The sequence below is a fragment of the Vombatus ursinus genome, unplaced genomic scaffold (assembly GCF_900497805.2).
Source record: "Vombatus ursinus unplaced genomic scaffold, bare-nosed wombat genome assembly UNPS02014884.1, whole genome shotgun sequence".
In the NCBI taxonomy this organism is placed as follows: domain Eukaryota; kingdom Metazoa; phylum Chordata; class Mammalia; order Diprotodontia; family Vombatidae; genus Vombatus; species Vombatus ursinus.
Window position 1 is genome coordinate 3,361,595 of NW_020954662.1, and position 27,359 is coordinate 3,388,953.

Below are 27,359 nucleotides of genomic sequence, written 5' to 3' on the forward strand. Positions count from 1 at the left end.
CACCACACACACATACACTCATATATACACACATACACCACACACACGCACACATATATACACCATGCAGACACTCACACACATATACACCACACACACACACACACACACACACACACACACACTTCCCCCAGGGAAATTTGGCGATCGGTCAACTAACATTTAATAAGTAGTTACTATGTGCCAGCCACTGTGATGAGCACTGAGGATACAGAGTAATATTATAATAACAAGTAGTAGTTTTTATCTAGAACCAGTTTTATATCTAGCACTTTAAGTTTTGCAAAATACTTTACAAATATTATCTTATTGTTCCTCACGACAACCCTGGGAAGTAGGTGCTATTATTATCTCTATTTTCAGATGAGGAAATTGAGGCACACAGAGGTTAAGTGACTTGCACAGGGTCACGCAGCTACTAAGCATCTGAGGCTGGATTTGAAATCTTCCTGACTACGTATGCAGAACTGTGCCTAGCTACAAAAACACAGTCCCTGCCCTTAGGGATCTCGTATTCTAACAGAGGAGACAATGTACAAACAGCTATGTACATCCAAGTTATGTACAGAGCAGATGTAGAGTAATCTCAGCAAGGAGTACTAGCAGGGGGCCTGGGGGATTAGGAAAGGCTTCCTGTAGAAGGTGGAATTTGATCCAAATCTTGAAGGAAGCCAGGGAGGTCAGTAGTAGGCCGAGGGGAGAATGGAGAGCACCGCAGGTGTGGGGATACTGTCTATATTAAAATCAGTCTCAGTAAGGTCAGACAACCCCAGCAAACCAGACAAATCCCAAAGACATTCCTATGGGCATAGAGTAGTTCCTAAGAACTCAATTCAACTGAATAATCTTTTCCCCCAATTTTTTTTTTTTTGCCTTTTTGATGAGGCAATCAGGGTTAAGTGACTTGCCCAGGTTCACATAGCTAGTAAGCGTCATGTGTCTGAGGCTGGTTTTGAACTCAGGTCCTCCTGACTCCAACGCCAGAGCTTATCCACTGCACCATCTAGCTGCCCCTAAAAAATTTGGTTTGACATCCCTCCATTTCTTAGTATATCCCCCTACCCAGATATTGCTTCTTGTAAGAAAGAATTTTTTTTAAAAGAGGGAAGAAATCAGTTCTACAAAAATAACCACTGTACCATATCAACTGAGTCTGACAGTATCTGCACTGTTGCCCATAGCACCACTCCCAGCCCTTCACTTCTCTGCAAAGAAGGGGAAGATATCTTTTCTTAGCCCTTCTTCAAAACCAAGCTTGGCCACAATCACTCACTTGTACAAACATTACACTTATGATATGCAAGTCCTAAGCTCAGTGGCTAGATGGACAGACATGACACAGACCCTGTTCTCATGAGCTTATAATCTAATTGTAAAGAGGTAGAGGGAAAAGGCAACAGAAATAGTAAACACAAAATGGAGTAATGGCTAGGGTGCCTAACTTGGTATTAGGAAGACCTGAATTCAAATCCTGCTTCAGATACTTACTAGTTGTGTAACCTTGTGTAAGTCACATAACCTCTCTCAGCCTCAGTTTCTTCATCTATAAAATGGGACTTATAGATAGCATCTACTTCTCAGGGTTGTTGTATGGCTCAAATAAGATAATATATGCAAAATTCTTTAGAAACCCTGAAGTGCTGTAGACATGTTTGCAATTATTGTTGTTGTTAGCAAATAAATATGATACAAGGGAGAGAGAGAGAAGGAGAGGTCTAAGCAAAAAATGAATGAATATTTGGGGAAGGGGAAAATCACTTCCCAAGGGTTGGAGAGGAAAGGGTGAGATCAGGGGGCTTCCTGCAGGGGATGGCATCTTAGCCAGGTCCAATACAGGTATGGGGGAAATGCCTTGAGCAGACACAGAGAAGAGAGAGATTAAGAGTTGATGAAAGGTGATGGGGGGGGTGAGGGGGGCTCATATGGTATAAATTTGGGCCAGGAGGAGGTATGTTACTGAACAAAGGCTTACTGACAGTCTGATGGATGGATGGATGGGTGGATGAGTGTTGTCATTCAGTCGGGGCCAAGGTGGTCCTCCCCTCTAGTCTCAAGAGCAGGTTAGCTCAGGCTGAGGTCCGGCTACCCCCTAGTGGTGGCTGCCCTGCATGGGCAGACCCAGATGGGCAGAATTAGCACGGGTCAGTCCCCTTTTCCCCAGGCTTGTCTGATGGCTCATTTTGCTTCCCCGAATAGGATGAAGTTGAGTTTGGCTACATTGATGCTCCCCACAAGGGCTTTCCTGTGGTCCTAGATTCCCCCCGAGATGGGAACCTGAAAGACTTCCCAGTGAAGGAACTCCTGGTAAGATGCACTGGGACTTCTTCCCTGTGTTTAAAGCTAGGAGGCTCACCATTCAACCACAAGCCAATGGGGAGGCATTGATGGCAAAGAACAGTTGCACTGGGAGACAGAAGCAGCCAGGTGAGGGAGGCAGCTTAGTTGAAAAGGCCCTGGAAGACCTGGTGTAAATTCCAACCTGCTACCTAGCTGCTGTGTGACCTTGGTGAAGTCTGGGTCTCCTTATCTGTAAAATAAAGGAATGCAACTAGATGATGTCCAAAGTCCTTCCCAGCTCTAAGACCTTACGTGATCTCTCAGTCCCTTTCCCTTTATGTGATCAACTGGCCAAGTAGAAGGAACACCTACTAGGCTTGGCATCAGGATGTCCGGGGCCACCACTAACTTACTGTATGACCCTAGGAAATTATTTGACCTCCCTGGGCCTCATCTGTGGCCTCTGTAAAATGAGTATTCGATGTTTTCTAGGGTGCCTTCCAGCTCTGACATTCTATGATCTCTACAGACTTGGTGTTTGAGGCCGGAAAACTGTAAGATGAGGGAAGGACCCACAGGAGATGGGACTTTGGGACTGGTTGGAACAGGGCTGGCCTCCCTTCCAGCTCTAAATCTGTAACCCTATGTCAGAGGTCCTACATTTGAATCCTGTCTCATTCCGGTTGTTCCCCGTGTGACACTGGGCAAGTCACTTCATTTCTCTCAGCCTCGGTTTCCCTATTTGTAAAATGAAAGGTTTGGACTAAACGATATCTAGAGGCCCTTCTTTAGTCAGGTAGATGGCACAGTGGATAGAGCTTTAGGCCCGGAGTCAGGAAGACCTGAGTTCAAATATTGCCTCAGACCCTTACTGGCTGTGTGACCCTGGGCAACTCACTTTACCCCTGTCTGCCTCGATTTCCTCAATTGTAAAATGAAGATAGTAATAGTGCATATCTTGAGTGGCTGTTGCGCAAATCATATGAGGTAATATTTATAAAGCACTTTGCACATAGTAGGCTCTTAAGAAGTGTTTGTTTCCTTCCTAGCTATGTGACTATGGGCAAGTTGCTTCCCTTCTCTAAACTCATTTGCCTCTTCTGTAAAATGGGTATCACCCTCACAGGTAATTTGAAGTGACTTGCCTGAGTTACACCCCTAGTAAGTGTCTGAGGTGGGATTTGAACCCAGACTTTCCTGCCTCTTGGCTCAGCCTTCTCCACCACACCATCCCCTCTCAGGTGTGAGCACCAGCACCCAGCAGCACCAAGAGCCCAGTAGTGATGGAGCCTGGGGACAGGGGGAGGAATTGGGACTTCACAGTTCTCCTCCGTCTCCATTTGTTTCTAGCGTCCTTAGCATGGTCCAAGGCCAAGAGCTCAGGGCTGTCATCGTTGCCAGGTGCTTTGACTTTGTTGGCATTATGCTTCACACCTGGTCCCATCGTTGTAAAACTCCCCAGCTGCCCCAGACACTGGGGGTGGTGGGGCCCCACCTCACCCACGTGGCCAATGAGGATTTTCCAGGCGTGAACGTGCTAAGCTCTAGTTATTTGCACCCCTAGGAGTGACTATTCACGGAGAATTACAACGTGACTGTGAGAAGCCAAATTCCTCCCCACCCCCTTCCCTGCCTTTTGTCATTCGGGTCCCACAATGGCAGAAGGAGCTGGAACTTGGCCTCAGGCCCAATTATGGCCTCGTTTAGATGAGAGATCCCAAGTGCAATCAACACTAGATGGGTAGAATTACAGTAAAGGCAACCTTAGAGATCATAGAATTAGAGCTTTCAATGTTTTCTAGTCTAACCCCCTTCATTTGACAGATGAGGAGACTGAGTTCCCAGTCGAGGGACTTGTCCAAGGTCACATAGACAGCAAGGGGAGAGAGCTAGGATCCAAAACCAGGTTCTTTTACTCCAGATCCAGAATTTAGAACCGAGGCCCAGAAAAGCGACTCGTGGAATTGAGAGCTGGAGTGGACCATAGAGATCATTTAGTGAAATATACCCATTTTACAGATGAAGAAATTAAGGCCCAGAGAGTTTAAGCCACTCACCCAAGAATATGCAAGTAGTAGGTAGCAGAGCTTGGATTTGTGCCCAGGTCTTAGTAGATTACACGCTCAGGTTGAGTCATCAGAATGATTTGGCAGCCAAGAAAGAAAATGCAATCTTATATTTCATTAAGAGCAAATGTCCGGAAGACAGGAGTGGATGGTCCCAATGTTCTCTGCCAGGGTCAGACCACATCAGAATTATTGTATTCAATTCTGGACATCACATTTTAGCAAGGATGTTAATAAGCTGGGGAGTATTCAGCAAAATTAAATCAGCATGGTCAAGGTCCTTGGGTTCATACCATGAGGATCAGTGGAAGGAACTGGGAATGTTTCTGAGAAGAGAAGGATTGGGGTTTCTGGGTAGAAAACACTGACATTTGTGTGAGTCTTGTTCAATCACTTTCAGTTGTGTCTGACCCTATGTGACCCCATTTGGAATTTTATTGGCAGAAATACTGGAGTGGTTGGCCATTTCCTTTTCCAGCTCATTTTACAGATGAGGAAACTGAGGCAAACAGGGCTAAGTGATTTGCTCGGGGTCCGCACATCATGTCTGAGGCCAGATGTGAACTCAGGAAGATGAGTCTTCCTATCTCCAGGCATGGCTCTCTGTGCACTATGGCGCCACCTAGCTGCCCAGGGTGACTCTCACTCTGAGAGCTCCAGAAAGGGAATCCATCAATCAACCAGCATATATTAAGCACATAAGGCTACTGGACCAACAGCACCCCTCCCCTGCCCACCCTTTTCCATTAGACTCACTCAGTCTAACAACTCACAGTAAGAGTGGAGAGCAAAATCTAGATGCTTTCCTCCCCCATCTTGTAGTCTTTTACTCCTCTCACTCCTTTGAGGACCACGGGCATGATGCACTTCTCTCCCCAAGAGGTGGTCTCTGCCCATAAATTCCCCTTCTCTCAATAGAAGGTCAGATTCTAAGACTCTGGAACTTGGGGTTGCTAGAGACGCACCCGCTACGGCAGGTACTAACCAGAAACTCCCCCCTTCTCTGGTACAAGACTGAGTTCTGGGAATCTTCAGTTCTCATAGATGTGCTCTCAAGATGCCTCCAGAAGCTCCTCCTATCATTAGATTATGAGCTGCTTGAGGGCAGGCACGGTCTTGTGCCTTTTTTTATACTCCCAGCACTTAACTGGAGCATAGTAGGTACTTAATAAATGTTTATTGATTGATTAAAGTTAGGGTTCAGGACTTCTCACCACTCAGACCACGCAGTTCTCTCCCCTCACCCCATAGCGGCCACAAGCTTGAAAGCTCTCTTTCATAGGCCATGCAAAGGGGTAGCTCTTCAAACCTGTCCAAGCCAATATTCAACCAGCAGAAGTAAAACTCATTCTGTAAGAGACACCAAGGGGCAGATCTAGACCCCGCAGAGGACGATACAAAATCCTTTACAAAGCCTAACCATTGGGAATGGGACACACTTCCTTGATCAAGGACCCCACCCACCCCACCCACCCCATATTGCTATTTACAGAGCTCAGACAGGAAAGACAGCTTAGACTTTTTCTGCCTGGCCCCAAAGATCAGAACTTGAAGAAATGAATAGAAGTTTCAAAGAATATGCCTCGGGCTCAAAGTAATCAATTAATCCATCAACAAACATTTCTTAAGTGTCTGATAGGCACTATACTAAGCACCGGAGATACAAGGACAAAAATGAAAATTTTCCAAACACTAGAAGTATACGAAAATGGAAGGGGCCATCTTGAGAAATAATGAGTTGCTCTTCACTGGTGGGAGTGATAGGAGAATCGATTTTAAACTGGAAGGGACCTTAAAGACCAATTCCCTAATTTTAGAAATGATGAAACTGAGGCAGACAGAGGTTAAATGACTCATCCAGGGTCACACAGCTAGTAAGTGTCTGAGGCAGGATTCAAATTCAGATTTTCCTGTCTCCAAGTCCAGGGACCCAAAGACTGGTTGCCCACTTGTGAGCTGTGTTGTAAAAGGGATTCCTAGTCTATTAGTGGTTGGCATAGATGGTATCTGAGGTCCCTTCCACATCTGGGATTCTATATCCCTTTTATCCTGACTCTAATTCTAGGGTTCTTTCCACCATTCTATGCTGCCTCGTGATTGTGTGTTTGACCTTGGAATATGGGATGCGTTGAACATTCAAGACTCTTTTGTGTCCTAGACAGAGCCCTTTGGCACTCTCTGGGGAAGCCCATGGACCCCTTCTCAGAAGAATGTTTTGAAATCTATAAAATAAAATACATAGGATACAAAAGAAATCAATTCTGTTGAAATGGTCATCAAATGTTTTTCTTAAAAGTTCACAGACCCCAGGTTAAGAACCCCTGTTATGGACACACACTTAGTGTCACACTCATCCCATCTGTGTCCAAACCCCAAGTCCCTCCCTATACATCCCTTCTATTTGTGGGCTGGGACTCAACTGGACAATGGAGATGAGCAGATCTCGGCAAATCCATCCAGCGTGTAATCGAGAATTGAGTGTTGCACTGAATTGGGCAGACACATGGCCAGGGGAACGGTGAGTGTGCTCAGTAGAGGAGGAATGCTAATGAAGTATGCTCTCCATGCAGGGCCCAGATTTTGGCTATGTCACCCGGGAGCCACTCTTCGAGGCAGTCACCAGCCTGGATTCCTTCGGGAATCTGGAGGTCAGCCCCCCTGTGACGGTGAACGGAAAGGAGTACCCCCTGGGAAGGATCCTCATCGGCAGCAGCTTCCCCCTGTAAGAGAGCCCTTCAGCCGGCAAACCTCCCAGCGGCGCCAGCTTTACACGTAGGCAAAGCGAGTTGTAGCCTACATGACGTGATTCAAGGATCACTGGGGAGGTTCCTCTGACGCACCCCCTAAAATATCTACTGCTGATGCGTGAAATTGCACCATCCATTCCATACACTTTGCCTTCTCTTCCTGGGGGTCTGCACTTTCAACCATTCAGCAAGCATTTATGAAGTACTTACTGTGGGCCAGGCACTGGGGATACAATGAAGAAGCGAAAACAGCCCCTGCTCTCATGGAGCTTATATTCTAAATGAAGATTTCCTAGGATAGGTGCTCCTTATTAGCCCATATAATATACGCTTATATAACATACAATATAACAACATATTATTATCTTATATGAAATATGTTTATATAACACAATACAGGATTATCCCATATAATATATGTTTTTATAATATACCATATAATCATCTATTACTGTCCCATATAATATATGCTTATCGAATATACCATATAATAATATATTATTATTCCATATAATATATGCTTATATAATATGCCACATAACAACATATTATTATGCCATTTAACATATGCTAATATAATAGACCACATCATAATATAGCATTATCCCATTTATAATATATTATATAATAATTATAATATAGAATATGATTCTATAATCTATAATAATATGTTGTTATCCTATATAGTATATGCTTATGTAATATATCATATAATAATATATTATTATCCCAGACATTAGTTAAAGTGACTTGTCTGTGAGGTATTATCCCTCTTTTACATTTTTACAGTTGAGGAAACTGAGGCAAATAGAGATTAGGTGATTTGCCCAAGGTCACACAGCTAGTAACTGTCTGAGACAGGATTCCTGATGCACTCCATCTACTGTGGCACCTAACTGCTTGTAACTCTCTTATTATTAAGATAATTATTAAATCTCTAAATGCCTCATCCCTCTCAAAGCAAAGAAAGGCCCTTAATCTTTGAAATGATATCTGACAAACTTAAGGAAAAAGACCATTCAATATGCCCAAATTGTTCCTGTCGGGTAGTAAAATCACTGGGAAAACATTATGCTGAGAGCTACCCAGCAAGTGTTCCCAAGGGACGATGGAACAAGAATTGATCAGTCTACAAGTATTTACTGCCTGCATCTGGAGTCAGGAAGACATGTTCAGAATCTACCTCAGACATTTGCTAGCTGTATGATCTTAGGCAAGTCACTTTAACTGCTGTCTGCCCCAGTTTCCTCAACTGTAAAATGGGGATAATAAGAGCACCCACCTCCCAGGATTATTGTGAAGATCACAGGAGATAAGGCATCTTGCAAACCTTAAGTGTCACATAAATGCTGACTGTCATTATTAGGTGATTTTTTCCATGCTCACACAAATGATAAGTAACAGAGACAGGGTGTAAAATCAGGTCTTTCTGGCTCCAAATCCAGCCTTCAGTCCTCTACATCAATTGTATCAAACTCAAGGCCTGAACTAGCTAATAAAATGTACTTGGGAAATGTCCAACATAATAAGTGAAAATACAACACAACATAGATAATGTTAAATTGTGGTTTTCCTACGCAATATGCGACTGCAAGTCTGCTAAAGGCCAGGGGCCAGAGCTAAGTATAATTCTGATTTTGAACCCTGCTAGCTGTGTAGCAACATAGCTATTTACTAGTTTGTGTGACCCCAAGCAAGTCACTTGTCTCCTCTAGTCCTCAGTTTCTCCATCTGTAAAATGGGGGACGGCACGTACACATATGACCTACCTCACAGGGTTATTGGGAATAAAGTACTTTATAAACTTTAAAAGCACTCCAGGGTGTCCCAAAAATCTCATTAATTATTATTTAAACTATTGAAGATTAAAATTGACTAAGACTTTAAGGAGGGCAGATAGGTGGTGTAGCGGTGGGCATGGAGTCAGAAAAACAAGAGTTCAAAGCTGGTCTCAGACATTTACTAGCTGTGTGACCCTGGACAAGTCACTTAACCCTGTTTGCCTCAGTTTCCTCTTCTGTAAAATGAGCTGGAGAAGGAAATGGCAAACCACTCCAGTATCTTTGCCAAGAAAACCCCAAATGGGGTCATGAAGAGTCAGACCAGACTAAATAACAAGATTTTTGGGACACCCTGTATGAGCTGTTATCAGATAAGAATTTTCCAGGCTCGCTGAAGGGGAAATGGCAAGGAGGGAAGCCATCCTGAACCCTTTCTCCTCCTTTCTCGACCCTCCCATCCCCAGGTCTGGCGGAAGAAGGATGACAAAGGTGGTGAGAGACTTCCTGCAGGCTCAGGTAGTGCAGGCACCTGTGGAGCTATATTCTGATTGGCTGATCGTTGGCCATGTGGATGAATTTATGACCTTCGTTCCCATCCCGGGCAAAAAAAAGGTGAGCCAGGACAAGAGGCTTAGCAGAGCCCAGGGACCGCCCTGCTGGTCTTTGCCAGCTTAGGACAGTGTCCCCAGGAAGGAAAGGGGAGGGGAGGAAGCAGGAGGTAGACTGGGAGGCTGTGTGTGTTGATGGTAGAAGCTTGGTGAAGCGTGGATGTCTCCATGAACAGGGTCACACCAGCCTGGGAGCAGCAGCACAGTGAGAGGCAGAGGGGTGCGGTAGACAGAGCACTGACCTTACACCCCCCCAAATCTTCCATTTCCGCCTGTGTGACCTTGAGCAGCTTCGCTCCTCTGGGTCTCAGTTTCTTCATCTGGTGAAAGGGGAGGGGAGGGACAACTCTAAGGCCCCTTCCAGCTCTAGGCCTGTGATCCCAAGATTTTAAATTTATACTCAAAAGACCTGGGTTTCCGTCCCAGTTGTAATACTTCCTAACTTCATGACTATGGGTTAAACCACTTAATCCTTTTGAGTCTCAGTTTCCTCATCTGCAAAATGGGAATAATTGTCCACTGCTTACCAAACCAGGATCTTACAAGGAAAGACTTTTATAGCCCTCAAAGCAATATCCATCATGTGAGCTCACATCTTAGATCTAAGGCTGAAAGAAACCTTGGCGACCCAGATGGTCTAACCCCTTCGTTTTTATGGATGAAGAAATCAAGGCCCAGGAGGTGGGCACAAGCTCACAAAGGTCATATGCATCAAGGGTAGGATTCGAACTTAGGTCATCTGCTTCCAGAGCCAGTGTTCTTATCAATGTATCATGAAATATTTACTTAGTGCCTTGAGTCAGGATCAATCCTATTAGGCTTTTTTTGGAGAGAGGGAGTAGCCAAGACCTAAGGGCCTAAAAATTCCACCTGACCTTCTGGGAATTCGCACACCAGTTTGAGGGAGGGTCTTCTACCCTGCCCACAAATGCTTTATGCTCTGAGCCCAAAGCCAGGCCTGCATTGCTCTCATAGGAGAAAATGGTAATAAATACTTTTTCCCTAAAGGCAGCCTTTTGAAGAGCTCTATCTTACCTTGCACTGGGAGGCAACAGAGATAGGCTGTATGCCAACTACTTCAGCACTCCCCCTAGAAAGGCCAATTCTCCTCTCTCTGCATCACTTTTTCTTCTCTGTGAAAAAGGGAGAATCATCCCTGCTGGCTTCCTACTATCTAGAGATATGTTGACGAACGAGAGGGGATCTGGAGGTTGCTTTGAGATCTTTAGGGAAAGGCATCATATTAGGATATTCCTTGTAACCCTCATCCTTTGTCTCCTCTCCCCCTGCTCCATGGCACTCCTCTGGGGTCCTCTCCAGGAATTCCGGTTGCTCATGGCCAGTACCTCTGCCTGCTACAAACTCTTCCGGGAAAAGCAGAAAGAGGGCCATGGAGAAGCTATCTTGTTCAAAGGTAAGTGACCCCAGAGCCCTGGAGGGAGGACAGGAGCCTATGCTAGGGGATGAGAGGGAGCACCTGGGTGGAATTTCTAAGTTCTCCAGTGCTCTAGGCACTATGGCACCCCCTAGCTGCCAAGTCTCTTTACCTTAAAGGTAGGCATGTATGCATTTATAAGCATAGCTATGCAGCCATATCAGTTTGTAGTACTATTGGAAGAAAAAATCATACTTTTGGGGGGTCAAAGGGCCTGGTTCCCAAAGCCAGAGCACATTAGAGGGGTCTCTCCTGTATTTTGAGTGCATCAGAAAGGCTACAGAAATGTGATGTAGAGGGACAGCTACATACCTCCAGGGGAAAGAGATTTGGAGACATCTCAGATACCATGTTCTCTGCCCTCATCAGACATCCCTGGCCGGCTCTTCTTCCACTGAATCATAGACTGTAGGACCAGAAAGGACTTTCAAGATCATCCATCCCAACTCCCTCACCTCACAGGTGGGGGAACTGGGACCCAGGGAGGTGAAGCCAGTACTCCATGCCACTCAAGTAGTCAACAGCAGTGGTGATGGTGGTGACGATGATGATGATGATGATAATGGTGATGATGGTGATGATGGTGATGATGATGATAATGGTGATGATGGTGATGATGGTGATGATGATGATGATGATGGTGATAATGATGATGATGATGGTGGTGATGGTGATTATGATGGTGATGATGGTGATAATGATGATGATGATGATGATGATGATGATGATGATGATGATGATTTTAATCTGGCATTTTTAAATGCTCTAAGCTATGTACTTTACATATGTTATTTCATTTGCTCCTCAAAAGAACCCTGTAAGGTAGGAGCAATTATTGTTCCCATTTTATAGATCAGGGAACTGAGGCTAAGAGAGGTTACTGGCTTGCCCAAGACCACACAGCCTAGTAAGTGCTTGAGGCAGGATTCAAACTCAGGTCTTCCTGACTTTTAGTCTAGTACTCTACTCCCTTAGCTGTTAAGATCACAGGGAACAACCTAGGTTTCCCAGACTGTGCCAGGAGCCTTGGGCTGTGACTATCCTGTCCTTTCCCCTCTGCAGGCTTGGGGGGCATGAGCAACAAACGAATTACCATCAATAAGATCCTGTCCAATGAGAATCTGGTGCAGCAGAACCTGTATGCCCAGGTAAGGGCAGAGCCTGGGGCCTGGCGGAGCAGGAGGGGCACCGCCCTGCTGGATCTCTCTAAGGGCCAGCCCCAGATCCTATGGCTTTATCCCTCAGGAATGGCATGGGGAATAGGCTAATTTCAGTTATATTAAATTTAAAAAAGATTTGCACATGTGAAGTCAGTGAAAATAGAATAAAAAGAGAACCCAAATAGTGAGAGGGTGGGGCAGAGAATACCTGCATCACTGATAAAAGTCTGAGATCCAGTGTAGGTGGGGAATGAACACAAGTATAGCACCAGCAGCTGCTCCCCAGTAGAGAGGTGCTCAAAGGATATGAACTGTTATCCAAAGGGGGGACTTGGGGACAAAGAAGCCCCTGTGGGCATAGGGACTGTGAGTGCTCAGGGCTTTGCCCAAATCATGCCAGCTTATCAGGAAAGTGAAAGTGAAGAGTAATACAAGCATGCCTTAGTCCATGGAGGGCTGGGAACATATTGGAAGCAGGCAGGGGTACCCTTGTAAGAAGCACCATATATCACAGGGGAGTCAAAGTCACTCTTAGGGCTGTGCCAGGGACCACATCCTGATGTGAGAAACAGTTGACGGGAACCATACTTAGTCAAGGTGTACCAAAAGTCTTAGTACAGCTTCAAACTATCAAACCTCATGTTCATTTACATACCTTTGCATGGATGGTACAGTTTCCCAAGTTAACTTCGTTATGACTACCTGAAGACTCTCATTTCTTTTTTTTAATTTGATTTTATTTTGATTCTCATGTCTTTTAAGAATTTATTGATTCATTTTGATGTTACATGATAAATACTTCACAATAAACACAATACCCCAAACAATCACAACAGTATATTCCCTGATGAAACAGTTAGCATATTGATTATTAGCAGAGGGGGAGAGAAAGAGATAGAAACAAAGAGAGAGACACACACACAGAGACAGAGACAGAGACAGACAGACAGAGACACACAGAGGGAAACAGAGAGATTTAAAGCTGCCATTTCTTGGTTTGGTTTTCTCTCTTCCTTCTCATTCCCAGGTGAGAGTGAAGGCAAGTCAGAAAGAAGAGAGTCATTAAAGACAATACTGGGGTCCCAGTGGCCCTTAAACTATTATTTGGGGATACTTGTTAGAGGTTGGATCATGGAAAGATTGTGATCATAGGATCCTAAATCCAAAGCCAGAAGGGACCAACGAGTCCAACCCCTTCATTTTATAGATCAGGAAACTGAGTCCCAGAGAGGGGACGTGGCTCTAGATATACTCAGAGATGAGTACTGCCAGTATCCCAATGCTGTCGAGATATATTTTAACCTTGTTTTCTCCCCCCTTCCCCAATTTTTCCTCAGCGCTGCCTGGATTGGAACCGGGACATCCTGAAAAAGGAACTAGGGTTGACAGAGAAAGATATCATTGATCTCCCAGCTCTGTTCAAGTTGAATGAAGAAGGTCAAGCCATGGCTTATTTCCCCAACATGGTAAGCAGCTCAATCCCCTTCCTCATCACCCCCTCCAAACCACTAGAAATGTGAAGACATTGATCAGAATTCATAGATTCATGGAACTTCTGAGGTCATCTAGACCAAACCCCCTCATTTTATAGATGAAAAAACTGAGGCCAGAAATATTAGATGACTTGGCCATGGTCACACCTTTCGTAAGCGGTGGAGCTGAGATTCAAACCCAGGTCTTCTAATTCCAATCCAGGACTCCCACCCAGTCAACACAATGGGTCAGATGTGATCCCAAGAGAGATGTATTCCTCCACCCTTGTCTAGATCATGACTTGGCTACTTGGGCAATCCAAGTTTCTAGTTAGCCCAGCTTCCTAATAACTCGTTGTATTATAGTAACTCACTAGTGACTAGCAAGCTACTAGCTGGCCTTTATATAACATATATATATATAGATAGATATCTATATTAAGGTTTGCAAAATTCTTTGCATATCTTAACTCATTTGCTGCTCCCAACCACCCTGTAGTTATTATTATTATTAATATCATTAGAAATAATAATACCCATTGATGTAATAATGTTATTATAGTATTATTAATACCCATTAATATCCATTTTACAAATGAGGAAACTGAGGCTGAGAGATGTTAAGCAACTTGCCCACTCAGCTCGTAAGCATCTGAGGCAGGATTAGAACTCATGTCTTCCTGACTCCAGATCCAGAGTTATCCACTGTGCCCCTTAGCTGCTTCTTAGCCTCTGTTGACCTTACCTTCCTTCCAGAGATAATAACAACTGCATTTCCTGCTGTGAGTATCTGAGAATAAGAGCTAACTCTTCCTTTTAGAGAACTTTAATAAAATGATATTTTATTAAAATAATTTAAAATATTCATTAAAATAATTTTTAAAAATAATAAACATTTTCCTCACAACCCTGTTAGTGAAGAAGTGCCCAAATACTGTTCCATTTTACAGATGAAAACACTGAGGTTGAAAGACAAAGTCAATGTATTTTTTTATTTAAAGGCATCACAAAAAAAGGAGTTTATTAAGTACCTACTGTGTGCCAGGCACCATGCTAAGGACTGGAAACAGGCAAAAAGACACTCTGAAAGAAGTCTTGGACTAATGAAAATGAAAACAACTATGTAAAAAAAAGATATAGATACAGATAGATTGTGTCTATTGCACGCATATGTGTGTGCGTGCGTGTGTGTGTGTGTGCGTGTGTAGAGAAAGAGAAAGAGATACAAAGATACAAAGAGATTAGAAATATAGAGAAATATAGATTGTGTCTATGTGTGTATATATAGTGACACTATAAAGTCATGTATATGTATAATATTTTGTATAATTACTATGTAATTATATGATATATTATTACATATGCATATAATTGGAAAGCATAAAAAAGAGATACAACACTAGCATTAAGGGGCTTCAGGAAAAACTTCCTGTAAAAAGTGGGATTTTATCTGGGATGTGAAGCCAGGGAAGCCAGGAGCCAGAGATGAGGGAGAAGCATTCCAGGTATGAGGGGCAGCCAGAGAAAATGCCCAGAGACAGGAGATGGAGTGTTGATTGTGAGAAACAGCCAGGTGACCGGCACCACTGATGGGGAAGGGGGGAGAGTATAACCTGTAAGATGCCTGGGAAGGTGGGCGTTGGAGGGAGAGGTTATGGAGGGCTTTAAAAACCAGAGAATTTCATGTTTGATAACGGAGACGATCAGGTGCCACTAGACACAGGGGTAAGGAACCTGTGGCCTCGGGGCCACATGTGACCTTCTAGGTCCTCAGGTACAGCCTTTTGACTGAGTCCAGGTTTTACAGAAGAAATCTTTTATTAAGGGGATTTTATTCTTCTAAATTTGGATTCAGTCAAAGGGCCACACTTGAGGACCTAGAGGGTCACATGTGGCCTCGAGGCCACAGGTTCCTTACCCCTGCAATTAAATTGGGGAGTAGTGAGATGCACTGAGCTGCCTTTGAGCTAAAATATGCCCGTAACATTGAAATGCCCCTTTATTACTCCCCTGATCCCAGACTTCTCTGACTCCCATACCTGTATGGGAGATTCTGATACTTGAATCATGGTACTTGGCTAGGAAATGCTAGTTTTGTTAAATGGTCTCTTCTCTCACCTTTTAAATCATGGCTTTCTAGTAACTTTTGACACGGGTGACATGGTCAGACCTGTACTTTAGGAAGATCAACAACAATTCACATTCCTGTATTATTTTAGGCTTTCCTTTCCTCCCAACCGCGTGATATAGGTAGCATATTATCCTCAGATCACAGATGAGCTTAAAAAAAAGGAGGCATTCTCGTGGGGATACTGAAAAGTATAAGATGAGAGGAGAGAGAATTGAATTTACTCATTGTAGAGAGGTTAAGTAATTTGCTTAAGGTCACAAAGCCAGTTAATGGCAGAGCTCAATACTTCACACCGTTATTGAAGATCCTGATCAATGGAGGCTCTGAAATACAGGGCAGGAGCTCAAGTCTACAGGCAACTTCAGACGACATCCAGGCCCCCCCGTCCAAGAAAAGAAGGGAGCCCTTTCCTCAGTGTCCCTAACAAATGGTCCTCCTGCCCACCTCTGAAGACCTCCCATCCTCTGCCCGTACCTTCTATCCTACCTCAGCCCTATGCCATCTCCCATGGTTCTGTGCCCTCATTGCTCAGCCCAGCATGGCACTCTGGTAGTGAAGTTGACCATGATGACAACTAACATTTACATGGTGCTTTAATCTTTGCAATACCCTTCATAGATATCATCTCGTTTTCTCCTCACAACAACCCTGGGTGCTATTATTATCCATATTTTACATATGAGGAAACTGAGGCAGACACAGGTTAAGTGACTTGTTCAGTATCACACAACCAGTAAATGTCTCAAGCTGGATTTGAACTCAGGTCTTCCTTTAGGCATAAGTCTATCTAGATTGGCCTCTTGAAGCAGTTGTCCAGTGTAGAAGAAAGAAAGGGAGGAGAATCAGGGGAGGGATTTGTTTCTGCCCTCTCCTGGTCTGTGGTGCCAGTTCTCACCCTTGCCATTCAATGTTTGATAGAGGACTAAGGGTTTGTGCCCATGGCCTGGAATGGAACCTGTTTCATTGATTAATGAGGCACTATGGTAGCAATCAAAAGGGAACTGGTTCTGGAGTCTGAGGAGCAGGGTTCTCTTTGTAGAATGAGGGAATTGGAGTAGGTGCCTCTGAGATGCTGTCCAGTCCTGAAGTTATGATTCTACAATCATTATCAAGGGGAAGATGAGGGGAAGGGAAGGCATGATGACCTGGCCTCCTGGGGAAGAGCCTCCAGCTGTCTGGGAGACAAGCTTCCATCTTGTCACCGCCACCATATTCTCGACCTCTCAGATTGGCCCAGAAATCTGACCTATTCATTTGCCAAGTGCTTTGCCAACCTTACAATGCCATAGAAATGCTATCATTATTATCATAGCTTCTGTTTTCTGGATCATCTGAGTAAACAATGATAACTCCAGTTTCTTTGGTGCGTGGAGACTCATAAAGTGCTTGTCTCACAACAATCCTTTGAGAGAGACAATGGGTACTGGATTTTTAGTCAGAAGGCCTGGATTCAAATGCTGCCTTTAACTACTTGTGTGACCTTAGGCAAGACATTGAATTTTTTCTGGGCCACTGTGAAATCAGTGGTCTGGATTAGATGACCCTTCTTATTCTAAAACCCCACTATTTCCTATTGCCAGCCTAGTCTTACAGATGAGGAAACTGAGGCTTAGAAAAAATTGACTTCTCTGATCCCATATCTATTAAGTTTAAGATGCAGTGGATAGAGCACCAACCCTGGAGTTAAGAGGACCTGAGTTCAAATCTGGCCTCAGACTCTTACTAGCTATATGACCTTGGGCAAGTCACTTAACCTCAATTGCCTTTAAAAAAAAAAAAAAGTTTAAGAATTGGAACTACTAGCCAGATCTCCAAGTCCAGTCCTTATTCCACTACTGACATCCACCTTTGCTCCTTCCATAGGGCTACACCAGTGCCCTCAGACAAGCCTTCTCCCCCTACATACAATAAACATGTACCTCCCTCTTCCCTACAGGTGAACATGATTGTGCTTGACAAGGACCTGGGTGTCCCCAAACCCTTTGGGCCCCTGATCGACGAGCAGTGCTGCCTGGAAGCTCACGTGTGCTCACTTCTGCAGCCCCTGGGTTTCTCCTGTACCTTCATCGATGATATTTCCTCCTATCACAAATTAATGGGGGAGGTCCACTGTGGTACCAATGTCTGCCGGAAGCCCTTTGCCTTCAAGTGGTGGCACGTGGTGCCTTGACTCCATGGGCAGGCTTGGCATCCCCTTCCCTCATTCCCTCCACCTTCCCCTTACCTCTTCCCATATTCCCAGGTCCAACACCTTCTTGGAAATTGCTTTTATTTCCTTGGGCTGGGTCCATTTTTATGTCTGCGTGGGGTTGGGGTGGAGTCTGGAAAAAAAACTATATGTGACATGTCTTGCCCCTCACCCCTAAGGTTCTAGAGTGCACTCAAATTCACATGCAACAGTCTCAAGGTCTCCCAAACCACCTTCTCTCCTTGGGCAAATGGAAGGGGGAGGTCAATTCTTTTGTGGACAAGAGAAGGCCTGAGGGACACCAGAGTCAATCTGACTGGCCCACAAGCCCCATTTAGGATTCACCTCTCAAGGGGATGATGCCTCTAGCTTCTCTATGGATGCCCTCAGTCACTTCATTCCTCACCAGCCCTCCTCACACTTGTCCCTGGCTTTCTCCTCAGAGGATCCAGGCACACCCTTTAATATCTATCCGTCCTGCCCCACATCAGATACCAGCTGCAGTGGGTCAGCTGCCCAGTCCCAGGCTAACTCCAGGCCTAGAGGACTACATGGATTGGTAGGGAGGGGGATGGAATAGACACAACACATCCTTGCCCTGCTTGGGGATATCAGCCCAAGAATCCACTGCCATTTTTAATTAGGCTGATTGCCCCTCTGTGCCTTTTTTCTGGAGTGAAGCCAAGGTTAGGACCAGGGGGTGGGAAAGGTCCTTCTCTCTCCTCAAAGGTTCCATGGTTCCCACCATGTTGGGTCCAACCCTGGAGATGGGATCAAACAGCTAGTGTATTTTCCAGTTTCTGGTAATAGCTTTCCAAGTCAGGAGGATTAGATGGCCAATAGCATTTCTCCCCAGAGAAGGAAAAGATCCAGTGTTCTTATCACTACCTTTAAGTAATAGAAATATCACTCAGAGTTTGTGACTGGGGCTCCAGAGGATGTGAGTTCAAATCCTACCTTTGACACCTACCAACTGGGTGACCTTGGGCACATCACTTAACGATCTCTCTGGGCTTCCATAAAAATGAGGTGGTTGGACCAGCTGGCCTCTGAAGACTCTTCCAACTCAACATCTAGCATCCTATGATCTCCAATTCCAACTCTACTCTCCCCCCCCCACCCTTCTGTGAAGCTTATTAAGAGCGAGATCCCAAGGCTGTTTCCCCAAGAGTCCAGGGATAGTACTTGGGACCTTTTCTTAAAACACTTCCTACAGAATGGTCCTCTTTCTCCAAGAGGTCTGCCTGGAGTGGGATTCCTGCCCCACTTTCTTACAGAAATTGTTTTACAGAAATGCATTGGCATTCTTCCCCAGCTCCATGCCCTGCTCCCACCCCATCAAGAAATGAAAAGTATTCAACTAAATGAGGCACTCACAACCTCAAAGTATAGATAGGACAACTTTCCGTGCACCCCTGGCCTTTCCCTTCTCCCTTCTTTCCCTTTCCTGTTTTCCATTAGCTCCACCCAACAAGTATTTACTAAAGACCTACTATGTGCAAGGCACTGAATAGCATATAAAATACAAAAACAAAACCAGTCCTGCCCTCAGGGAGCTTGCATTCTCCTGGAATAAAGACTCCCTGGGGCCATTTCTCTGGGGCTACAGAAACTAAGCATAACTTTAGTCACTTTGGTCATCCAGACCAGATCCTCCTATGGCATCTTGCACCGGAAGGAGTTTAAGCAATTCCCTGGAGTGAAATTAATTCCTAGAACTGAAGGAACCACCATAGAAATGTGTTGATCGTCCACTGGCCCTATGTGACTCCACTTAGTGAAAAACTGAACTGATAATAATGGCATTGATAGTTCGCTAAATGGAATTTCTCTGCCCTAAGGTGTTAGTGTTTCTTGGGCACTGGTTGAATAGGATTTGGTAGAGTACTTATTCAGAAAAGTTCTTTCCCCCTTTTATTCTGTTTCCCCTTCTGCTTAAGAATAAATTGGCAGCCAGATCCTTCTTTCCCAACAGAAGCGTGGCATGGGCTGAGTAATCAGAGTTCTGCTCAAGGGTGGAAAAATTTAAGAGGGTGCCAACAACCTTCCAGAGTCCATCTCTGCCCCCTCCATCCCCTTCATTGTGGTCTTGTCCTCAAGTGGGCTTCCTCTCCCTTGAATAGCTTAGACACGTCTCAGTGGTCCAGGTTCCACTCCCGAGACCTCTCAAATGAGCCTGCCGAGCTCCACTTTCCCCTGACTTTTGTCCCTTACCCCAGGTGCAAATCACAGCTGCTGCTGCAGGCTTGGAACAAGCTCATCAACCCCGTGTCTTGTCGTTAGCCTGCAGAACCCAGCCCCAGACCAGCTGATGGTACATGGCCATGATTCATACCTCACCACAGTGATTGTTTGGAGCCAGCTCTCAAAACGGCATTTTAAACAGCATTTCTATGAATAGAGGTGTCTTGGAGGGGTGAGTTGATTTGCCAGTGGGCTGAATATATCGCTGCTCCACTTCAGAGATTGAAAAAACACCAGCATGGTTCAAGAATGGTTACACATTTGAATTTCAAGGAAGAGGGATATTTGGTTGGCTCATGTGGTCCTTATTCTCTGATTCACCACACACATTTCTGTTTCCAGATGGCATCATTGAACATGTTAGTGGGCAATACTTCAGGATGCCCAGTGCCTGCATGGTCCACTGTGAGTCAATGTGTTCAGTGGCCTAGAGTGGAGCAGGGGAATCCCTCATAAACTACCTTCCCTTGACAACATAATGTAATAGAAGAAAAAAATCAAATCTGGAGCTCAGGGGGTCTGGGCTCCAATCCCAGTTTTGTTCCCTATCCCTGTGACCCTAGACAAAGGTCAGCCTCTGGAGACAGCGTGGCACAAAGGGAGTCAAAGGGCCCGGGTTCAAATCCTACTTGTCCCTTGCTACCTCTGTGACCTAGGCTGACTCAGTTCCAACTTCTCTCTAAAATGAGGAAGTTTGACTCAATGACCTGTAATTTCCCAGCTTTAAATCTATCATTCTCCAATCCCATGACCTCCCTGGACTTGCTCAGACTCCTCAGGTCTGACCTCTTAAAAATTAAGAAGTCAGACTAGTCACAGGGGCTCTTAACCTTTCTGCATGTCCTGGACCCCTCTGGCAATCAGTCTGGTGAAGCCCATGTATCCCTTCTTAGAAGAATATTTCAAATGCATAAAATAAGATACAGAGGAATTACAAAGAATGCCAGTAAGATAGAAATATAGTTATCAAAGTATTTTTTTAAAACAAGTTCACAGACCCCAGGTGAAGAGCCCCCAAATTGAGTGATTTCTAAGTTCCCAACTCCAGAAATAAATCCTGCAATGTTTTGTGAAGTTTTTTGGCCTGGGCCAGCATCACCATGCAGACAAAGCCCTGAGAGCTGTCAGAAATGATCATCTTTGCTATGGGGGTGATGGGCCTGAATCCCTTTGGGATGCTGAAATGTAAGCTCTCCCATGATGCCTCATCTATTTCTGTCCCCGCATGCCAAGTGCTTATAGGTTTTTTGGTTTTTTTTTTTTGGAGAGAGCTTCAGGATGCCACGCCATGTGTGTGGGTTTGTGTGTTTTTGTTTTGTGTGTTTTTGACTCCCAGCTTGATGAGACATTCACTCCTACATGTAGGATGGATTTTTCTAAGGCTTTTTTGCAACCTGTAAAACACAAAGTCAGTTGCATTGCTGACCCAGCATCAGGGGGAACCTCTCATCCATTTATCTGGGGGCAGTGACCCCCAGTGAATCCTGAGGCTACCAGGGTTAGACAGCCTAGGAAGTCAGTGAGACACCTGAGTGGCCCAGATAGGAGGCTGATCAGTGCCCAGATTTAGGCCTACAAAGACTTGGTGGTGGTGGGCCTTAAAAAACACTTCCTGTCTCTGAGTTACGTTGGAGTTTTATTGTAGTTGTGAGAAGGACAAAAGGCAATTTAACTCTTTCCTGGAAGCCTCTGGATGATGAAAAATATCTGGGGGGAAGCCTACTTTGGCTCATGGTGCCTCTGACTAAACAAATAAAATCAAAGTAATGCAACACAAGAAAATGTAATGAGTGAAATTCATTCTTTCTTTTTAGCTATCTTTACTAATGCCTTTTGTTTTTAGGTCACATTTTTGAATATACCATCCCACCCCTGCATAGCCCCTACTCCACCCCAAATTGAAATCTCCCTTGTAACAAAGAAAAAGTTATGTGAAACTAATCAGAACAGTGGTTGTACCCGTGTATGCAGCACTCTATATCCATAAGCCCCCGCCTCTCTTCTGAGAAAAGAGGACACTCATTCTTTAGAAGCTTCCTTTGCAGAGATAGAAGTACCACAAACCAGGCAGCCCCAGGACCTAGGCAAGGGGGGGCAGTGCTGGGATGATGAGAAGACCCCTTTGTAAAGTGTGATTTAGGGGTCTAGAATTCAACAGTCCAAGAATTTACTGTGTGTAAGGCATTGTGCTGGCAACACAAAGATATAGAATGAAAAGCAGTTTCTTCCTTCAAGGAACTTATATACTGGTTGGGGAGAGGGTAGGGAAGGGGGTTGAAGGTATACAACATGTATGTGGTTAAGATATGACAATTTGCGAAGAAAGCATTGGTAATTGAGGGATCGAGGAAAGATGTCAAAATATGACATGTCCATATAAAATCTCTGGCATCCCTCCCTCTGAGCTCATATGGATCAGATCAGATCTTGAGGGTAACTGACTCATAATATTCTGAGAAAATTTTGGAATACAGGTCTCAGTTTCTATAGATATGAGTCAAAAAAGGGGACCTTTAGATCCCATACAAGCACTCAAGGTAATACGCATTTATAGGGTACTGGAAGTTTTTATTTAATCCCACAAATTATGTGGAAACACCAAGGATTCCCAGTAACCCATAAGCAACACAGAAACCATGTTAAGACACTTACAACAAACCATATACCACACATTTCTTCCTTAATGGCATTTATCATTTTAATACAGGGTCCTAAAATCCTCTAGATTTTAGTATCATCATGTGGTTAGAAATTCCCTCAGAAAACAACTGAGGTTGGGGATGTCAATGGGCCAAAGACATCACGCCTGCCCCCACGCTCTAGTGAGTCCTTCTTTCCCAGAAGATAAAGTACCTTCCCACATCAAACATGTAGTGCCCCCTACATAGTTTGGACTCTCCACAAAAAGGAAATAAACATGCTTGTGGCTGCTAAAAGTCAACTTCCTAATATCCAGTGAGTTTCTCTTTCACTCCACACTCATCCTCTGAATGTGTGACCTCCTCCAGGAAAGATCTGAATTGAGGGAAGGGCTTCTTCTTCTTTTTTTTTTTTTTTTTACTATTTTTGTTTTTTGGCAAGGCAATTGAGGTTAAGTGACTTGCCCAGAGTCACACAGGAAGGGCTTCTTTTTTGACAAGAACTACCGAAAAACCTGAAAAGCAAGTTGGCAGGATTTAGATTTAGATTAATATCATACACTGTATAACATAATGAATTCAGAATAGATAAGATACCTGAAAGGCCAGATCATTTCAAAATGACAGGAGAATGGAAGGAAGTGCTTTTCACAACTGTGAGTAAAGGGAAAATTCTTGATTAAACAAGGTCTAGATAAAGGAGATTATAAAAGACAAAATCATTTTGATTACAAAAATTCAAAAAGCTTTTGCACAAAGAACGGTTAGAACGAGATACAGATGAAAGTAACTCTGAAGTTCCACCTCCCACCCGCCAGAGATGGCACAAAAGGCAAATGTTGGAGGGGCTACAGGAAAACGGGTCCATTAATGCACAGCTGGTGACACTCTGAAATGATACAGCTGTTGTGCAGTTCTTACGATGCTTCTTAGAGGAGAAGACGCCCACGGCCAGGAGAGAATGAGCCCAAGCCATGCCCTGGCTTTCCGGAAGACCTGAACCTCGAAGAAGATATTCACACAGGACTGAACTTAGGTAAAGGCCAAGAGACTGTTCAGCCTTCCCACAAAATGTTTCATGGTTTTTTAATACGGTTTTACATATCAACCTCCCAGGAGAAGAAAATAGTAGTTAGGGCTTACTGTTTCGTGTTTTGTCTTTGTCAATGTGCATTTCTGAGGTAGCCTGCTAGGTAGCTTGATAGAGAGCATAATGACCTGAGTTCAAATCCTGCCCAAGACACCTATTAGCTGTGTGACCTTGAGCAAATCCCTTGACCTCTCTCAACTTCAGGAATACACCTGTAAAGAAGGGCAGAGAGGTGTTGCAGTGAATAGAGCACTGGGCCTAGAGACAGGAAGTAAGGAGGACATGAGTTCAAATCTGACCTCAGACACTTTACTAGCTGTGTGGCCCTGGGCAAGTCACTTTACCCTGTTTGCCTCAGTTTCTTTATCTGTAAAAGAGCCGCAGAAGGAAATGACAAACCACTCCAGTATCTTTGCCAAAAAAGCCCCAAAAAGAGTCACAAAGAGGCAGACACAACTGAAACGACACAACAAATACATATAATATATAAGGTGTCTAGATATACACAGGGCAGCTAGGTAGCACAGTGAACAGAGCACCGGGCTTGGAGTCAGGAACATGACTGAAAAACAATTCACCAAAAAAACAATAACAACAACATATACATATATAAGATATAATATAGATGTAAGATTGAAGGTATCTCTATATATAGATGAAAGATATAATATAGATGTAATACATATGTAAGGTATCTCTATATACAGATATAAGATATAATATATAATACATAAGGTATATCCATATACATACATAAAATATAAGATATAATACGGATGTAATATGTAAAGTGTCTATATGTGAGATACAGATAGGTGTGCTATATAAGGTGTCTCTATATCCACAAAAGTGTAATATATATCCATACCTTGTTTGTACACAGTTGTCAACGTGTTTTCTCCCATCAGACTGTAAACTCCTGAGAGTCAGGACATTTTTGCTTTTCTTTATATCCCCAATGATTAGCTACAGTGCCAGGCACATAACAGGCACCTAACAAACACCCAAGAAATACCATTTGACTGACCTTGTATCTGCTTTGTTCCTTGAATATCTTTCTAGCAGAGACCCTGATAACCCCTTTTGGGGAGATCCTCTAGCCCTACTCAAGCTTTTCTGTAGAGATCTTCCCCAGAGTTCTCCTCTACAGTAAAGGAAACAGACAAACAGAAATTTGGCTCTGGGCTGCCTTCCTCTCAGGACTGACCCAGTCTTTGTGAGTCCAGACCCAGGACCCCTAAGTGGCAGACACTCCCTGGCCCCCGTGGGTTTTTGTTGTTATGCCCTCTTACCTCCTCAGTTAGTTTCTGGCTCACTACCCATTAGCACTTACTTCTATTGACATTTCCAGTGATGATAGCTGTGTACACACAAGCCATGGGCTTGTGATTATGTGATTGTGTATGATTGTGTGTGCAAGTGTGTGTGTGTGTGTGTGTGTGTGTCCCACATAGATCATGACATATCCTCACCCATCATAAAGCACATCTAAACACATAAACACACACACACACTCACACACACACACACAGAAGACCAAATTGGCTGCTAATTCAAGAGTATGCTGATGTGGCGGTCCCCTCTGCCAGTCTGGGACGTTAGCCAGATAGGGGTGGAGATGCATGTGACAGCATTTGTAGGGGGAGGCAGTTCCCAAGAGCTCTGTGGCTCTGCAGAGGGCTGGGGCGAGGGGATGACAGCTGACCCAAAGGGTCTGGGCAGCTTCCTAAGTCCCAGCAGCTGAGTTTTAACTTAGAGAAATACTACCTCATCTGGGGTGAAGATGGTTAATGGCTCCTGGCTCCAGGAGGTCCATCCAGGCTACTGCTATAATTGGAGACCCTAGGGAGTAAGTTCTACTCCAACCCACTCAAGGGACTGCTTTAGATTCTGCATCTATTTGGAGAAATCTGATCTGTGGTAGTCAATTTTTCCTATGACAAAATTGGTATTTGATGCTTGTTCCAGAACTATGATGGGAAGGTTTTCAAGGCTACCCTGAGTTTTAATAAAGTAGTCAAGTCTTTTTCCAAGTGAACTAAGGTCAATGTTTAAAGAAGATGGCCCAGCATAGTGGGGAAAGACTTAGGAGACCCATAGAATCATAGGACATAGGGCTGGGAAGGACCTTCAGAATCAGCTGGTCCAACAGAGGGGTTAGGGCAATAAACGGATTTGTTCTGTAAAGTTTGGATTCAGTCAAAGGGTCGCACTTGAGGACCTAGAGGGCCACTTGGGGCCTCAAGGCTAAAGGTTCCCCACCCCAGGGCTAGACAAATGGAGTTGAGAATCATCAGCACAGAGATGATGGTTGAAACCAAAGACACACATAAGATCATTAAGTAAAGTGGTACAAGGGGAGAAGGGAAGAGGAGCCAGGACAGAACTTTGGAGACCCCCAATGTTAGTCACCTGGAAGAAGATCCAGCAAAGAAGACAGAGTCAGACAGGTAGGAGGAGATCCGGGAGAGAAAGGGGTGTGTCACCAAAACCTGGAGAGGAAAGGTGCTCAGCCGTGTCAAAGTCTGCAGAGAGGGCAAAAAACAGAAGGACTAAGAAAAGACTGTTAGGGTTAGCAATTAAAAGGTCACTGGTAACTTTGGAGAGAACCTTCCCTTAAAGACCCAGGACTATCCAAGGCCCAACAGCTGCCAAGACAACTCTTGGGCTTCTCAGACTGTCCAGTTGGAGAAGCATAGCCTTCCCCCCCTTTCTCTTCAATCCATGAGCCTGACATGGAAGAAGGGGAATGGGCATGAAGGCTCCTTCCTCCTTTCCTTATTACAAGCCCTAGATGTATGGCTAATCCAATAGAGGTAACAAGGCAAGGGATAGAGCACTGGACCTGGAATCAGGAAGACCTAGTTTCAAATCTTACATCAGACTTGTACTAGCTACGTGACCCAAAGGTAAGTCACTTAACCCCTGACACAATTTTCTTATCTGTAAAATGGGGATAATAATAGCATTTACCTTCCAGATTCTTGTGAGGATAAAATGAGGCAATATTTGTAAAGTGCTTTTGCAAACCTTAAAGTACTCTATATATGCTAGCTAACCAAATTACCGAAGGTTTGCTATTTGCTCTGCCCAGTGCTAATCACTAAAGACAAAGAAAAAGACAAAAACAGTCAGGGTCCTCAGCGAGCCCATATCTGATAGGCGAGATGATATGCAAACAACTATATGCCTATAACCTATGGTTTAAGACTGGGATTCTTAACCTGGAGTCTATGAATCACCCATTTCAGGCAGTTTGTGAACTTGGAGAAGAAAAAAAAAAATCTTCATTTTCACTAACCTTTGTCTTCCTTTGTAATCCTTTGTATTTTATTTTATATGTTTAAAAACATGATTCTGAGAAGGGGTCCATAAGCTTCACCAGACTCTGTCCAAGGACTCCAGGACCCCAAAAAGGCAAAGAACAAATCTGGTGCAGATCTGAGGATGCACACACAGTAAAGTTTGTGTTTATTTGGAATTTTATTCTATTATCAAGAACTATGAGATCACAATGTACT

At 44.2% G+C, this 27,359-nt stretch overlaps 1 protein-coding gene across 1 annotated transcript in view; it reads left to right on the forward strand.

Moving 5' to 3' along the window:
* The window catches only part of PADI2 (peptidyl arginine deiminase 2), a 59,175-nt gene extending 39,825 nt beyond the window's left edge, over nt 1–19,350 (forward strand). The window contains exons 10-16 of the mRNA XM_027842763.1: nt 2,197–2,304; nt 6,914–7,065; nt 9,336–9,483; nt 10,800–10,893; nt 11,977–12,062; nt 13,412–13,540; nt 17,614–19,350. Of these exons, the coding sequence (XP_027698564.1) occupies nt 2,197–2,304; nt 6,914–7,065; nt 9,336–9,483; nt 10,800–10,893; nt 11,977–12,062; nt 13,412–13,540; nt 17,614–17,847 (951 nt within the window). The 3' untranslated portion in view covers nt 17,848–19,350. The remainder of the gene's footprint in view (nt 1–2,196; nt 2,305–6,913; nt 7,066–9,335; nt 9,484–10,799; nt 10,894–11,976; nt 12,063–13,411; nt 13,541–17,613) is intronic.
* Nucleotides 19,351–27,359: the final 8,009 nt, after the last annotated feature.